General features: G+C 31.7%; 1 protein-coding gene across 1 annotated transcript; it reads left to right on the forward strand.

Annotated features, from left to right (window-relative positions):
- The first annotated feature begins 590 nt into the window (after positions 1-590).
- Positions 591-13,180, forward strand: LOC130891445 (glucose dehydrogenase [FAD, quinone]-like). The gene is made up of 3 exons (XM_057796208.1): positions 591-834; positions 4,557-4,775; positions 11,705-13,180. The coding sequence occupies exons 1-3, from the start codon at positions 618-620 to the stop codon at positions 13,147-13,149; spliced, it is 1,881 nt and encodes a 626-aa protein (XP_057652191.1). The 5' UTR covers positions 591-617; the 3' UTR covers positions 13,150-13,180.
- Positions 13,181-16,640: the final 3,460 nt, after the last annotated feature.

Raw genomic sequence — 16,640 nt, forward strand, 5'->3', positions numbered from 1 at the left:
TTCAGAAATTAACGATAAAATAATACTAGCATTGAAAGGGTTAATAAAAAATTGAATTAACCTTGAGTCATCTGGGTGAATCGTCTATAAAATTCGTCTATAAAATTCAAATTCAAAATTAAAATTCATTTATACTACTATAATTCTTTTCGTATTCACTTGTAGAATGATTCCATTCAACTCTTATTGAGTTTATATAAATCAATTCATTCTTCATGATCCATATGTTATAAATCACTATCTTTTCTCAAAAAAACAATACAACGTTACTAGTTTTCTCCTTAGTCTGTTTATTCAACGTTTTCTGGAGATTATTATAATTTTTTTACGCAAAACTACATTTTGTTTCAAAATATTTTTCGGTTATAAACGTTAATTTTTGTGCAGTGTAAATTATAAAATACACAGATAATTAGCATTAACTGAATATTATATCAATTTGACTTGAGTGAATTTCTCCTGAAAATATGTTCAATTGACGTAAAATAAAATAATTATTCCTAACACGATAATTATGACGTTTTTTTAAATAATGTATGAGGATCCCAACATTACATTTTATAATGGAATTTTAATATATTCTTGAGTATATATATATATCTATTTGTTTGTGTATAATGGAACTCATCAGCCATAGAGTCAACATGGAATACTTGAAGCTGTTTTTACTATTTCCATTGTATATCTTTGTTGGAACGACGAAAATATATGAAAGCGAAACTGGCACTTTGAAATATTATATTGATTTAATCAACAATGGTGTCAAAGAAGCCAATAACTACGTATTACCCACAGATGCACGCATGTATGAACCAACAGATAATGTTATAAACGGTAAATATATTTATTATATTAATTTTCGAAAAATGCCATAGTCCCGTTGTCATTTATAGGTCTATTCAATGACTCCAGCGAATAGCTTTATTAGTGATAACTATGCGGCATAAACTAATGCTTGCAACTCTATGTGTATGAAATAATAATTCTATGGTACTCAAATGGTATCGTGAGTTTCCAAATGAATGAATTTTTGTTTTCAAATTTAATAATATATTAATAAGAAATCTTTTTGAAAACCACATTTTATACAAGTACTAAAAGTAAATAATATACATATTTCAAAACATTTTCGAAATCACTCTTTATAAAGGTTTAAAAGTATGCAAATAGTTATTTATTATACCAGTTTTATGAGACACTATTTTGTCGCACGTGTACTTTAGACCACGTCAAGCGCTGGGAGGAGTGCTATAAAGCAACGAAATCTACAAAATTGTGTTAACAACAATTTTTTTCTACGTTTTCCCTATTTTTTATTTGGAATTAAAATGTTATTTGAACATTATTCCAAGAAAATTGTGGTAACTGGTCGGTCACATTTTTAAACAGACTAGTTGAACAATTGAAAGTTTGAAATTTTTTGTCAAAATAAAATCATTCAAAGTTTTCCTTAAAATTGCAAGAAAATGTGTGAATAACAATGTGAAGAGTTTAATTGCACACCTCCAGAATTAAGTGGCAGAAGAGATGATAAATAAGATGCTTCCAAAAAAGTCACGCAGCAGACTATCTGAAATTTCGATTATAGCGTGACGCCAATGTGAACACAATAACCGAAAATATTATGGTTGCTTATATTGAAATTCTGGGTTAAGATAAAAAATCATCCACCCTGTGGTCCACTTATTCAAAATTGAAAGCATATAGATAAGACTTACGCTTACCTGAAGCGAACATTTTCACAAGGTTATCGTTCTATTACTGAAGCTGATGATAACGTGTACTCGACAGTGAAAGAAGGTATTCAATTAAACATGGATTTCTACATTATATAAATTCTTAAAACTTCTTCATCTACTTCAGATTGTTATCATTATCGGTTATACTGGTACTTGGCGAAGAAAAGAGCTCACTAAGATATCTTTCGACGATCTTGTGATAAAAACTTATAATATTATTGTATCTATACTAAGACCCATTTGATATTAACTTATAGTAGAGGCTATTATATTAATAGACCCATTGGAAATGCCTGAAATATCTAAAATTGCCAGATTCTGAGCTCTATACAGGTCACTGTTTTTGGAGGTCTAGTGTCATTCACTTAGCGAATGCAGACAGTGACTTGGTTACAATAAAACGACATGGGAGTTGGAGATCCTCATCTGTTGCGGAAGGCCACATTGACAATTCTATCAAGAAAAAAATGGAAATAGCTCAAATGTCTTCATATTTACATAACATAAACAAATCATCATTCAGATTTGAAGCTGTTGGTGACAAAAACGTCAAACAGAACTTCGTGTCAACTGAAAAACGACCAGATATAACTGTGAATGCAAAATACACAGCAAATTTTAACTATCGAAGACAATATATATTTCCTTCGTTTAATAAATAGTATATTATAAGGATTAAAAGTGCATATTTTTTTACGGGCAATATTTGCAGTTGCGAGGCGAAGCGCAGAGCAGCCGAGTGAATGCAAAATTGCGAGTAAAAATAGGCACTTTTAGTCCGTATGATATATACTATTTTTTCCCTAACCAAGTCAATATTAAAATAAAGTTAATTTTATTCAAAAATCCTTAATAATTTGGTAAGAAATTTGAACATCTATTAATTATAACAGCGATAGCAAGTCGGTAGTCAAGGATGTCTGGTATTGTTGGTAAATATCGATTGTCAAGTAGACGTCAGTAGACGTACTAATCATATAATTTTTGTAGTAGTTTTTATGCTGCTTTCAAAATGAATCTCGAACACGATGAAAATATATAGTTGCCCAATTAGTTTCTTTTACTAAGATGTAAGAGACAATATATTTTTCTTCAAATTTCAATTTCAATTAGAGAGCTTAAATGCAATTACTTTTAGTCCTGGGATTAAAAGTAGCGTTTTTAATGCTAGGATTAAAAGTGTTGCTAAGAAACAAGCAAATTTTTGTACGGAAAGGGAATTGATGGCTTTTGCACCTAAAAATAGTACAAAAATGTCAACATTTTTTGATGGTTGGAGAAAAATAAAATTTTTTCGAAATCGGCAGTAAAGTGAAACATTTATGCCGATTAGTCGATAGGAATCGCTATGAAATCGCTTTTCGGTGCCTAGCCAACTGAACTGGCATCCGCTTCATGTTCGACAGGTCTCAATATATGAATGAATTTCTTTACTTTATTATTTCATCAATACGATAAAAAAAATAAAACTGCATTAACGAACCATAAGATATTAAAAAAACATAAATTCAATTATAAAGATTCAAAAATTCTTGGAATGGAATCTAATATACAAAAAACAGAATTTTTAGAAATGGTTCACATTCTGATCTGACCTGAATAATTTAAGTAAAATTGACTGACATAAGTCAAAAAATCAAACTATCGAGTAATAAGCGTTTGAAATTGATTGAATTTAATTTTCACTTTTCGGATGATAACTCAAAAACTGACTAAGTTAACGCAATAGGAACTATTGAGATGACATTATCTGAGATAAGATGTTCTTGCGCCATTAGTATAATAAAAGAGATTTTCTAATTTTTTTACTTATAACACTCAACCGAAGATGCGATATATTAGTCTTGAATGAAATAAAATTTATAAAAAATTTAAGCGATCAGATTTTTTATTTTAATAAATTTTTTTCCACGCTATTATTAGCAGCTTCTGAAATTATACGTACTAACCTTGTTTGTCTTAACCCCAACCATGTCCTTATTTTTTACTTTGTTGTGCATTTTTGAACTTCTATTAAGTGTGGTTTTCAAAAAAGTTTTATGAATATCCATAACGCTAACTTCTCGTATTAATTAAAAACGTTTCTCCTAAATTTCTCCTAAATTATTTTTTTTAATATTAAGCTCTCAGAATCAATAATATTATGACCGAAATTTGTATTTTAATTATTAATATTAAGAGTGCCATTTATTGCAATCTATATAGAAAGTATAATTGTTACTAGCGGCATCTATTGGTGAAATCATGAACAGGTCTCTTCATATAGAAATGTTCTTTGAGACACTTTTAACTTTTTTAAAAAGTACTTTTATTTACAATAAACGACTTATAATTTCTACAGAAAATAACTTTACAGACAAATCAATATTTTAACAATGAACAGTAACAAAACAATGAATGAACCTAATTTAATGCAATGAACTTATATTTATTTGATACGTATTTTGGAATCCGCTGACTATGTGAATATTGTTTATTGCACTTTGGAATCCGCTGGTCGTGTGGCAGTGTCGGGGACCTTTCACATTTCTATATGTAATATCAACTATATAATTAGTTAATTACACTAATTGGTCAATTGGTTAGTTAAATATTGATTACAAAATGTGTCCCATACAAAAAGACAAACAATGTAGCTTGAATATAGAGGAGTAAAAGAAAGAACTTTCATTTGAGATTATTAGTATTATCATTAACATCGCAATCCAGATTTTTAATTAATATTGTTCAATGCTTCAGTAGTTTCAGTTATAGTTTCTCTTTCCATCCTATGTTGTGCACATCCTGTCGACTTCAACGTTTTTCTTTGTATTTTAGATTATGGTAACTACGATTTTATAATCATTGGTGCCGGAGCAAGTGGTACAGTACTAGCAAATAGGTTATCGGAAATAACATCATGGAAAATTCTTTTAGTAGAAGCTGGAGACTTTTCTGATGGAGGTTTGTTGAACATTCCAGCATATTATGAGTACCAGGCCCAATCTAAATACAATTGGGGTTATAAGTCTGTGCCTCAAAAAACCTCGTGTCTTGGTAAGAAATGATTATAAAGATTTTATTCACTATTATCGCGCTATATTTTATCATCTATAATTTATTTCGAAATAATCAATTTATATTTAAATGTACTATTCACTGAGGTATATATTCATTTGTCGGGATTCGAGTTTCTGTTTCTCGCAAGGCTGGAATACTGATCTCGTATTTTATGTGGAGAAGTCTAATTGAATCTAACATATGTTCATTGAGATACAGGCAGTTTCGAAGCCTATATTAGTATTGCGTAATTATTCTATATGAAGATATAGAAACTATATACGAGTATGCTGCAAACCCGGTCTTAATATCGATAGCTTTACAATATTGGTCCAGGCGCTGTAGCAAAAATTTTACTAAAGCCTGACATCAAAACCAACAATAATTTTTGACACATAAGTAGTTTTTGACGAGTACTTTAAGGAAAAAAATTGTTTTGCGGTCACGGAAAAACTGTAAAAATTAGTATTTCATCGATAACGTGCAAAGAATTGAAAATTTCGATACAATGTATGAAAACAAGTATTTAGAACGTGAAAATTCTCACAAAATGGAATGTACTTGTTTTTTAGAGATACGTGGACCTGCAGAATTATTATCAATTTGATTTGCCGGTTATACATAATTGATATTTGTATTTCAAAAAATATATTCTTTTATTATCTATTGCCCCACATCCACATCAATTGAAATATGTTTCTTAGAAGTAAATTTCTTAAAAGCGGGAAAATGATGAAATCATATAAACCGAGTGAAGTTTATAAGGAAATAGAATTTTTGAACTTAAATAAATGAAAATGAAGGAAAAAATTACTAGTATAAACCAGAATGACCAAATGTACTAATTTATTAAATTATTAATGGTAAGTAATCACCCGTGTGAGACATCGTCGCTTGCGATTACAAAATAAAACTGGCTTGAGATTACCAAGAAAAAAATGAAGATGACTAGGAGAAATATCAGGTTCTGTAATACATATTCTCACATTGATGAAGCTATAGTCAATAAGATAGTCTTATTAGCCTTATCAGAAGAGTTTCCATGTGTTTTGAAAAATTTCCAGAAAAGTTGAATGAAAACTCTCTCACCGCACGTTTTTAGACGCTTATCCTGAAAGATTAGGATCTTCGGACTAGAATGACAAATGGATTGTTTGAGGAATCTGCACTTTAATATTTTTATGTCAATCGCAAAGACATCGATGGGAGAAAAATTGAATTTGGCAAAAGTCAAAGTGAGAATGAATGTTGTATCTCATTTCTCCAATTTTCACCTACTGAATTTCTGAACAAACTCTACTAGTCGAAATAATTCATATTACATAAAATTACATTAAACAAAATTATTTCAGCTAAGCTAACAAATAGAAACCAATTTTGACGACACTTGCGAGCTGTCTATATCAATTACTGAAGGATTCTCCTTCAAAATTCCGTTTACTTTGGGAGTTTCATCCTAAAAAGAAGATAGTTATAGAGATTTTTCGAAAAAATATGTAAAGACCTTTTTAGTGCAGATTTGATTTTCACGTTCTACAAGATTTTTCACATACATTGTATTGAAATTTTTAACCCCTACCATATTATTGACAAAATATCAATTTTACGGGGTTTTCCCAGTGTTCATAGCCGCTCGCTTGCAGAATAATTTTTTTCTTAAAGCACTATTTAAAAACTGATCGTATACCAAAAGTCATTTCTAATGTGTCAGGTTGAAACCCTTGGTTCCTGGACTATATTTGAATTATTGATATTCTTATCTACCTATATATAAATTATTACCCAATAATTCGGTACCTCAAATAAGTTGTTAGTCCCGGTGGAAAAGCTTGTAATGAATATTTCTTTATTTGGTAGCTCAAAAATTAGTTTTAAAATATTGGATACCTATATATGAAACTTTAATCTATATTTGTCTTTGAATTCGAAACAGCTCTTACAACATTTTTAAACTCATCCATATTTTGTAGATTTGAGAATAAAATTTGTACATTACTTCCACTCAAAGATTTACAAGTATCTCTGAGTGTACAGCAAATCTATAACTTTCTGTACTACACCTTCTAGACAGGGTTGTGTGAGAGTAGCGTTTGCAAGATGCAAGACAATTATGTCCTACATGAGAATGGCAGGACTATCTTGTCAAAATCGGAACGTATGGCAAGTTAAGCATATATCAAGAGCTTTATTGTCATTAGAAAATTTTACAATTTTATCGATAGAGCAACACAATTTTATATTAAATAATATAAAAATATAAAGTAATAATTTGACTTAATATAGTAATAGTTGGAATTATGAATAAGGTAACTGTGTATTTATGAAAAAAACTAAATACGTTATCAATTTGAACTGATCTACCTACTTCTTAAAATGAATACATTTTGGATTTTATTATCCATTTTATATATATACCTATACCTGGTTCCATGAACTGTAGCTCGAAAACCTTTTTTTTATTTTAGGAAATACCAAAATATGTGCTTTGACAAGGTTAAAATGTGTTTAATAGATGTTTTAAAGTAGAAAACTTTATTTCCAAAATATTAAAATCATTATATAAAAGTACCATATCTTAAAAGATTAGGATTTTTGCACACTAACTTAATTGAATTATTCCATTCTATTGAGTCTATGGTAAATTGTTGAATTCTACCACATAATAAGATCTTTCAAGCAGAAATGTTTTTGTCATTCTTCAGAACTTATTGAATGTATTTGCCATTTTTAATTCCTAGGGTAGCTGATTGAATAATTTTCTATAGTCTATTTCGGAAATGTATAGAGCAATAAAATGGGGAATATTGTGTAGGGATAACTTAGGTACCGTTTAACCTTCTATTAGTGCCTCTGCCTAATTCCAACCCTATTTCAAATTTAGTTCAACGCATCAGTATTTGCTGTTAAGCCGTAATTAGTGTTCACAGTATTTTCACAGTATTATAAGATTAGTAACAAAAAGGCGACATTTACACCAACGAAAAGATGTTCCAATAATTCTCCACTATCAGTGAATGAAAAACTTTTTTAAATGTGAACGATTGCATAAAATACGATTACCCGAAATTTACTGTACAAGAAACTGTCGACCGATGTTCCCGAATGACTGGAGTTGGAAAATCCACCGTTTTCAAATTACTGCGGGAGAGAAATATAGCAGGCCAAGTGGAACCTCCCAAGAAAAGTCCAGGCAGACCAGTAAAAGTCCTTGATGACGACACCAAAAGTGTAATTCGAAGAAAAGTTCATTGTTTTTATTTTTAAAAAGAAATACCCAACCTAGATAAGATTTTAATGGAGCTTGGCCAGGATGACAGTATTCTGTTGATAACTAAAAAACTTTTATGGACCACTTTGAGAAATATGGATTTAGCCTGTGAAAAGCATAACCGTAAAGCACTTTTACTGGAAAGCGATGAAATTGTTTGCTGGCGACGAAAATACTTAAGAAGTATAAAGTAGTACAGAACAAAGTAGAAGAAAATCTTTTATCTTTATGAGACGTGGATTAATGAAGGTTATACAGTACCAAAAATGTGGTAAGGCAAAAATATAACCAGTGCTCGCCAAGCTTTCATGGAAGGCCTGTCAACGGTGCCTTCAGGTAAAGGGAAGAGATTAATAATCGTCCATATTGGAAGCGAAGAGAGATTTTTAAAAGAAGGTTTGCTAACCTTTCAGTCGTGCCATACGGGAGATTACCACGAGGATATGGATTCGGATGTTTTTGAAGACTATTATGGTGAAATGATAAAATATCTTCCGGCTGATTCAGTAGTAGTTATGGATAACGCAAGTTATCATTCTCGACGCATAGAGAAGACTCCAACTTCTTCTTGAAGAAAACAAGAAATTATTGATTGATAAAAAACTAAAAGCTATAGGAAATTTACACAAACATGGTTTTATGAAATACGCCGTGGAAGATATAGCAGAATAACATAGTGTAACTGTGCTGCGCACACCGCCATATCATTGGGAACTAAGTCCTATAGAACTTATATGGGCGCAAATGAAAGGATTTGTAGCAAGACACAACATGACATTCAAAATGAAAGACGTCAAGCTACTGTTTGATCAAGCCATTAAGGAGGTGACACCAGAGAACTGGCGAAAAGCAGTCCAGCATGACATTAAAGAAGAGAAAATGTGGGTTCTTGACTACTTGATCGATCGGACCGCCGACCCGTTAATTATAACGTCAAGAGGAGATGAAAGTTCCTCAGATGGCAAAGAATATTATGATTTTTCATAATTTAATTTCTGCATAATGTATTTTTTGGATAATGTTTAATAAAAAATAATTGTATCTATTACTATGTACATAATGCCTAATTTTTATTCTGTTAAAATAAATTTTTTTTCTTTTTACGAGTATCCTACCGGCACGCCTTTGGCACCATATTTGCAGTGTTTGTGAATGAATAACAATAGGGTAAACCCATATATTGACCCAAACCCGGGTGGTACTACCTGCACTTGATAAAAAAAAATTACAATGAAATCAATGACAAACTATGAAAGTGGCTTAAATATAGGATATAGAAATAGGACGAGAGTTATTAGTGTTATTTTTCTCACCTCCCTTGATTAGGAGAAAAATTATAGCTGTTCTTAGACAGCTAGGGAAAAGCCCATTTTCAAAGGATTCATTAATAAGAGAACATAAAACGTTAATCATCACAGTGTGTTGCTGTTGTGCTGAGTATGGTTTGCTCTAGCTCAAATCTATCTACAAGTCTGAGGAAGAGACTGTCAATGATTCTTTTAGAAGGAACGAGGAAAGAAAGAGCATCACGACTTGGAGATATTTTAGAACTAATATTCTTACTTACGTACACGAAATAATTGTTAAGTTTCAAGGAATTTTAAGTCTCGAGATGTGATTGTTGTAATAGTTTTGCTTAAGAGTTTTGATGGTTTTCCGATACAATAATCTATAGTTATTGATATAATTGAGGATATGAGGATTGTCTGTGAACTTTTTAATGTACAAAAGTGATCTCATATTGTTGGATGAAGCTCGTGTTCCTTTCGTAGTCCATGATTTGTGATGATTAGCTTTACGAGGCCGAAAAGGAAATTCTGTATTGTAGCACATGATAATTTTACCGAGAAATTCTGAAAAGTTAAAATCGTTAGAAAAATCAATTCAATCATTAGCTAAACATAAGTCATGAAATTTTATAAAGTTTTATTTAGAGAAAATTCTCACAACTCGGTGTGTTTCTTAGGAGATTTACAAGGCATCACAAATTCGGTGAAAACAGCATCTTGGTCAGAGAGACCTGAATTAATTATTAAGTGATTCATATCATGGGGTAGGGTCTGACATTATGTAATTTAGAATTGAGGAAGTTCATTTATTAATTCGAGTTAGTAAATTCACGTGCATATTTAGCTGAAATAACTCAAAAGTAGGTATTCACCAGAGACTTCCAAATGGCACAATCATTAGTAAAGTCAATTGAATGAATTGCCTGTAAATCATAACCTATCAAATTGGAAAGAGACACATTTCATAAATAAAAGTTTGTGGTTTTCTAAGATAATTTATTGTCGACATATTAATTAATAATAATTTATAATAATGGATAATAAAGTAAATATTTTGAAATTATTGTCTTGAAAACGCGCGTTCATGTCATTTTACTACACAGAAAAAATTCAACTAATTGCTTATACGAATATTACTAGTTTCGATTTATTGTTTCTGTTATTTATCAAAATAAGAAACTTAGAATAAGATACCGGTACCACAAAACACGTACTGGACATTATTAAAAATAATGAAACACAGATTTAAGAGATTAGAAAAATAATACTTTTTAAGGTAACTATTCACAATGTTATACTAGAATACAAGTGGCTCAACGTAACTTAAATGAGTCTACACGTCTACACACGCTAAACTAACAGGGTCTTTGTTAAAAACACTTCATCTATTATTTTATTTTTATCCAAATTATAAAATTCATTCAGCTTGTATCAAAAAGCCAGACTGGACAAAAGATTAAAAAAAACTCGTCCACATGCGAGCATTTCTTTAAACTATCATTAAATTAAACCCCCTAAATCGGGGGCTTAAGATGATTTAATCTTCAGTTAAAAATTATTTTGATTCACGGTGTTAGAAAAATTCAAAAAATTGCAAAAGTAAAAGCTGCAGAAGACATATTTGAAGATGATCTTGATTTTCTTAAGATTGTAGGTATGGGATTTTTTACAAGGTTCAGACCTCAAAAACCAACAGTTTTTAACATTTTGGATATCACTTCTTCCAGTGGCCTTATTATATTATTATATTTTAATATATGTTACTTTCGCTGTAATATCCTTGGTAGAATTCAAATTGACGTTGGCAAGGAAATTACTTGTGAATAATGGGATTTTATGGACTCTCCCAATTATTTTTAAGGTCTGTTGTTCCTTGATCCAAAGTTCCCATATTCTTTACAATGAGATAATAGGGCTCAAAGAACGAACGCAGAGATCAAAATACTGTATGGTCGAGCTGAGATGGGATATGTGTTTAGAGCAAAAAGACTCCGTTGAATGGGACATATAGTCAGAATGGATGAAGACAGTTGGGTGAAAGATCTTTGTTAAGGGGAGAAGGAGCGAAAATATTTTGAAAAAGGCTGAAAAAAATGGGATCGTCAGTGTTTACTTTTCTTTCAAAAATTATTGAAAAAAACTAATTCCAAAATATAAGTGACCTAAAATCAAAAACATTTAGAGTTATAAACATATCAAGTCCGGGCCTCCTTTCAAACTAAAATTAGGAAAACTAAGGCAACTGATGATGGCCACATTATTGTTTTTTGCTTATGTATTATGTTCATAATTTCGAAGTAATCATTATCGGATTTTAAATTATCGTCGCTATTTTAAGAAAGATAAATAATCTCTTGTATTTATTGTAGGTAATCCAAACAATAGCTGTTCCATATACTGTGGAAAAGGAGTAGGAGGTGGAACTTTGATAAATGGATACTTTTATACTCGTGGTCCACGTGAACAATACAATAATTTAGCTAAATCGATAGGGGATCCATCTTGGAACTATGATAATTTATTACAGTATTTTAAAAAAACTGAATATTTTAATAGGAACAACCCGCATATTCCGATAAATACGTCGTATCACGGACAAGTTGGTTTATTAAATGTTCAAAGTGCGAACTACAATGAAAAATTTGCTAAACCATTTTTTGATGCAAACAAAGAACAAGGGTATTCCATGGTCGATTTCAACGGACCCAGTATGATAGGCACTGCTGTCATTCAACAATTCATGAAATTTGGTAGAAGGGAAGATTTTGGAAACGTGTTCATAACACCATTCCTTGGAAGGTCTAGTTTGGAAGTTACTACAAGAAGTTATGTTTTAAAAATTGAGATAAATAGCGTAACTAAAATAGCCGAAAGTGTTTTGTTTACTAAAAATGGAAAAATTTATCGAGCAAAAGCTTCAAAAGAGGTCCTATTATCGGGCGGAACTGTAGCCAGTCCTAAAATTCTTATGCATTCAGGGATAGGACCAAAAAATCATTTAGAAGCTTTAGGTATTGGTGTGATTCAAAATTTAGAAGTAGGAAGTCAATATAAAGATCACGCCTATCTATCAATACCATTTTCTACTGATATTAAATTACAAGAGACGCCTTTTCCTGTAAAATTAGCACAATACTTACATGGTTACGGTGATCTAACAGCTGCGACTCAAACTGTGGGTTTTTTTCAAATAAATAGAAATCCCAGTGACATACCAGATTTTGAAATATATTCCTTTTTGGATCAAAATGTAACGGCGACATTGCAATCAGAAGTTCAAACAGTCAAAAACAAAAATATTATTTATATATTATCATATTTGGGCTCGAAATCAACAGGTTCACTCCGATTGAAAAGCAATAGTCCATACGATTACCCATTAATAGACCCTAATGTACTTTCCGACGTTAATAACGAGGATATAGACGGAATGTACCACAGTTTACAATACCTTTTTAAGCTTGCGGAAACTAAACCTTATAAACGGTACAAGTTTAAGTCTGCGCCTGAGCGTCCTCCAGCATGTGCAGTTTACCAATACAATTCCAAAGATTACTGGCAATGCTATATAAGACACACTAATACATATGGACTGCATATGACAAGTACATGTGCTATGGGTACCGATCCAACGAAAGGGGCAGTTGTCGATACAAATTTGAAAGTTTTCGGTATAAAAAACCTAAGAGTTGTCGATTGCAGTATTTTTCCTGAACCTATAATAGGACATTCGACTATTCCATGTGCAACGGTAGCTGAAAAAATTAGTGACGTAATCAAAATTGATTATGGACAAACTGTATTTTTAGATTAAACATTATAAAAATATATTTTACAACTGCTAACTTTTATTTTCTCTTCTACTTGGACGTACTGCAAAATCGAATTCTACTTTTAATAAAAAAACTAATTTTTTTGTATTGTTTGTTTGTTTGTTTCTTATATTGGTGTCAAGCGTAACAAACAAAATGATCAATTGTTTGGAGTGAAAGATGGACATGTTACAAAGCTCCCTTTGAGTGCGGACTAAATTCTTCAAACCTTAAGCTGGTTCAAACTTTAGCGCCCGGAGGCAGAAAGCATAATACCAGGTCTGGCTATGTAATAACGAGACTGCACGCCTAGAGGGCGCCCTAGACAGGTAGGGTAAAAAACGAGTAGTGCGTTGGGTATCTAGATATCTTGTCTATGCACATCCCAAAACACGTTTCCGTCACTATTATAGTATTTGTGTAGTAGCCGTTTGAAACGAACGTATTTTTTTTTCTCACCATGTGTGATTAAAAACAACGTATCAATCTCAAATTTTTCGTTAAAATGAAAAAAAAAACTACGACCAGTATTGTTGCAAGAGGCGTGTTTAGTTACGTGTTGCTTCACGGTCTCCGGCCGGTCGTCGACAACTAAGACCGGATAACGATGGCTGATTCACTATAATTTTTCGATTTTCATGTCTACTTGTCGACTCAACGATTTTAGAATTGTGAAAATGAAAGGTGTTACAAAAAAAGAAAGAAAAAAATAATAAATCTATTGACATTAAATTGTCAAGATGAAGAAATAATGTTCAGATTACTTCAAGAATCCGATAACAAGAGAAGACATTTTACCGTTTTTTTAAAGGACAAAAGTTGAAGGATCTTAGTCAATTAATAATTAATTTGAAATAATCACCATATGTATTTAGATTTTTTCAAATCTCTGTTCAATAAGACTCCTCCATGATATATATATATATATATATATATATATATATATATATATATATATATATATATATATACATATATGCTTTGTTCTTGTGATTATAGATTTAAGGATTAGCCGATATTAAATGAATCAGTTATTTATCTTTAACGTTTTAAGAAATCTCCACGTTTTTTGTCTAGGTACGTATTTATTTATCTGAATTCTCAGCACTTCATATCGACAGGTGGAAGTTACTTTAATTTCTATTACAATAATTTCTTGATGTGATAATATCGATTGTTTGATTTTAAATTATAAAACGGAGCTGAGAAGTGTACATACAGAGCAACAAGGCATATGTTTCAGATTTGTAATATAATGACGCGAAGTTGACCAAAAACGCTAGGAACATGGCCGAGAGCTTAAATTAGCGATGAGAACAGCGATAGAGGAGAAGATACTCGGGGGAACTATTTTTAATTTTGCCTTTGATTATTTTGGCAAATAATGAAACTATTCTAAGAATTTTTTATGCCCACGTACCTGGAGTCGCCAAACTGACTTTTTATCCAGCAGAGAAAATACACTTACACACAGATTGCTGGACTTGGAAGTTCATCAATTTTCCTTTCAACTGAAACCTCCACCTCTTCTTCCGCACAGTAACCTGGAACTCTTTAACACCTAACCTCAGATTGAGTTCCGTCTTCAACAATTGAATATATTGAGAAACCAGATTTCAATGGTTCTCTTTTCCTGACATTTTCAACACGATAGTGTCGATGGACGATTCCAATTCCTCTCTGTGCACAGTAGGAAAACGTGTTCATCGAATCGTCCAATATTCCATGGTAATAGGGACATTCGGACCAAACTGACTAGTAATTCGGATTTTATAAATAAGTAAGAAACAAAACACAGACTTGCCTTTATGTAAATTAGTTTATTATTTTATAATATGTAAGTAAGAAAAGAAAGACGCCAAGATTAATCAACTATGTGTTGGAAAGAAACCATAACTCAGACTTTATACAAATCGAAGACCACATTGTGAGTATTAAGAAATATCGAAACATTGGAGTATCGAGCCATCATCAAGTACCTGTATTTGAAAGGGTTAATCTTAATCTCTTAAAGGTTCGATCTGTGATCGATTTGAAAACGATGTAGACTTCTTAAACCGAATTGTTACTATGTTTGAGACTTGGGTACATTTCTACGATCCAGAAACAAAGCAACAATCGATGGAATGGCGACACTCTGATTCTTCAAGACCTAAGAAGGTTCGTGTCCAAAAATCTGCTGAAAAAGTTCTTGCTTCAGTTTTTCGTGATTGCCATGGAGTAATCATGATTGATTTTTTAGATAAGGGTAGAACAATAACTGGAGATTACTATTCGACATTACTGACTACTCTACAGAAAAAAATTAAAGAGAAAAGACGCGGAAAGCTATCCAAAGGTGTTTTGTTTCTGCAAGACAACGCCCCTGCACACAAATGTTACCATACAAAAAATTAGTGATTTAGGGTTTGAATTACTAGAACATTCCCCTTATTCGCCAGTATTGGCTCCGTCCGACTATCATCTCTTTTCTCAACTGAAAAGTTTTAAAGGTCGTAAATTTTCTTCTAACGAGGAGGTAATAAAAGCTGTGGAGGTCTGGTTTGCAGAGCAAGAAGAAACATTTTTTAAAGGACTAGAGACGTTGCAGGTTCACTGTAATAATGTTGAGCAATAAAATATTTTGATATTAAAATTTTGTTTATATATAGTATCTATACTATATATCTATAGTAGGCTAAGAATTTTTCAATATATCCTCGTACCATTGAGATTGTATCAAGTATTTTTAACTTCATATAAAAAAAAATGCAGAGCCTTTCGCTTAAAATGTTTATATAAAATTACTGAAAAAATATTGCATGTACAAAACATATCATATTAAGTAATGTCTTTTATACGATGGTTCCATTTTCTACTATTTATCAAAAATGACCACACTTTTGGTGTTCTGCAGCGGCGGCGTAAAGCGTGGGCGGTGTGGGCCACTGCCCACGGCTTCGCGGTGCTAAGGTTCTCGCGCTTCACAGCCGAAAATGAATTTAAAAAAATATAGAAAAATCCAAAAGTACACGCCACAACGTTTTTCTTATACTAGAATAACTGGAAGATACTCGGCGCCAAGCACACATTCGCCTCACTACCGCACGAGCACGAGCAATCTTTGGATCCCAATATCTTCGTAATTACTGTATAATATACGTTCATATTTTACATGTAATCAATATCGAAAATAAGCTTTCGATTGACCGTAAAAAAATTTACGTTTCAGCAAACGCTTGAAAATAATCAAAAATAAATTAAAGCTTACTATTGAAGGCTTTATCAGACACAAGAGGGAAAAGTAGAATCCAGGCGGTGAAGGCTGTATTATTGCAATTTGATGATATTGTTGAATGCGTAGAAAACTAAAAATGCAAAACGGAACAATCGGACACTCTCAGTGATTGCGGTTCCGTTTTAAAATGTTTAGTTTGGAATTTATCGTATCATTACATTATATGATGAGTTATTAACGCGTGTAAATACCATAAGCATATTATGGCAATCTGTA

This window comes from Diorhabda carinulata, chromosome 3 (assembly GCF_026250575.1).
Source record: "Diorhabda carinulata isolate Delta chromosome 3, icDioCari1.1, whole genome shotgun sequence".
Lineage (NCBI taxonomy): Eukaryota > Metazoa > Arthropoda > Insecta > Coleoptera > Chrysomelidae > Diorhabda > Diorhabda carinulata.

Bases quoted from the DNA above. Each gene is read 5' to 3' on its own strand.
- LOC130891445 (XM_057796208.1), top strand. From the start codon at position 618: ATGGAACTCATCAGCCATAGAGTCAACATGGAATACTTGAAGCTGTTT. The intron at 835-4,556 runs GTAAATATATTT...TTTGTATTTTAG, and splicing joins AACAGATAATGTTATAAACG to ATTATGGTAACTACGATTTT. The intron at 4,776-11,704 runs GTAAGAAATGAT...TATTTATTGTAG, and splicing joins TCAAAAAACCTCGTGTCTTG to GTAATCCAAACAATAGCTGT.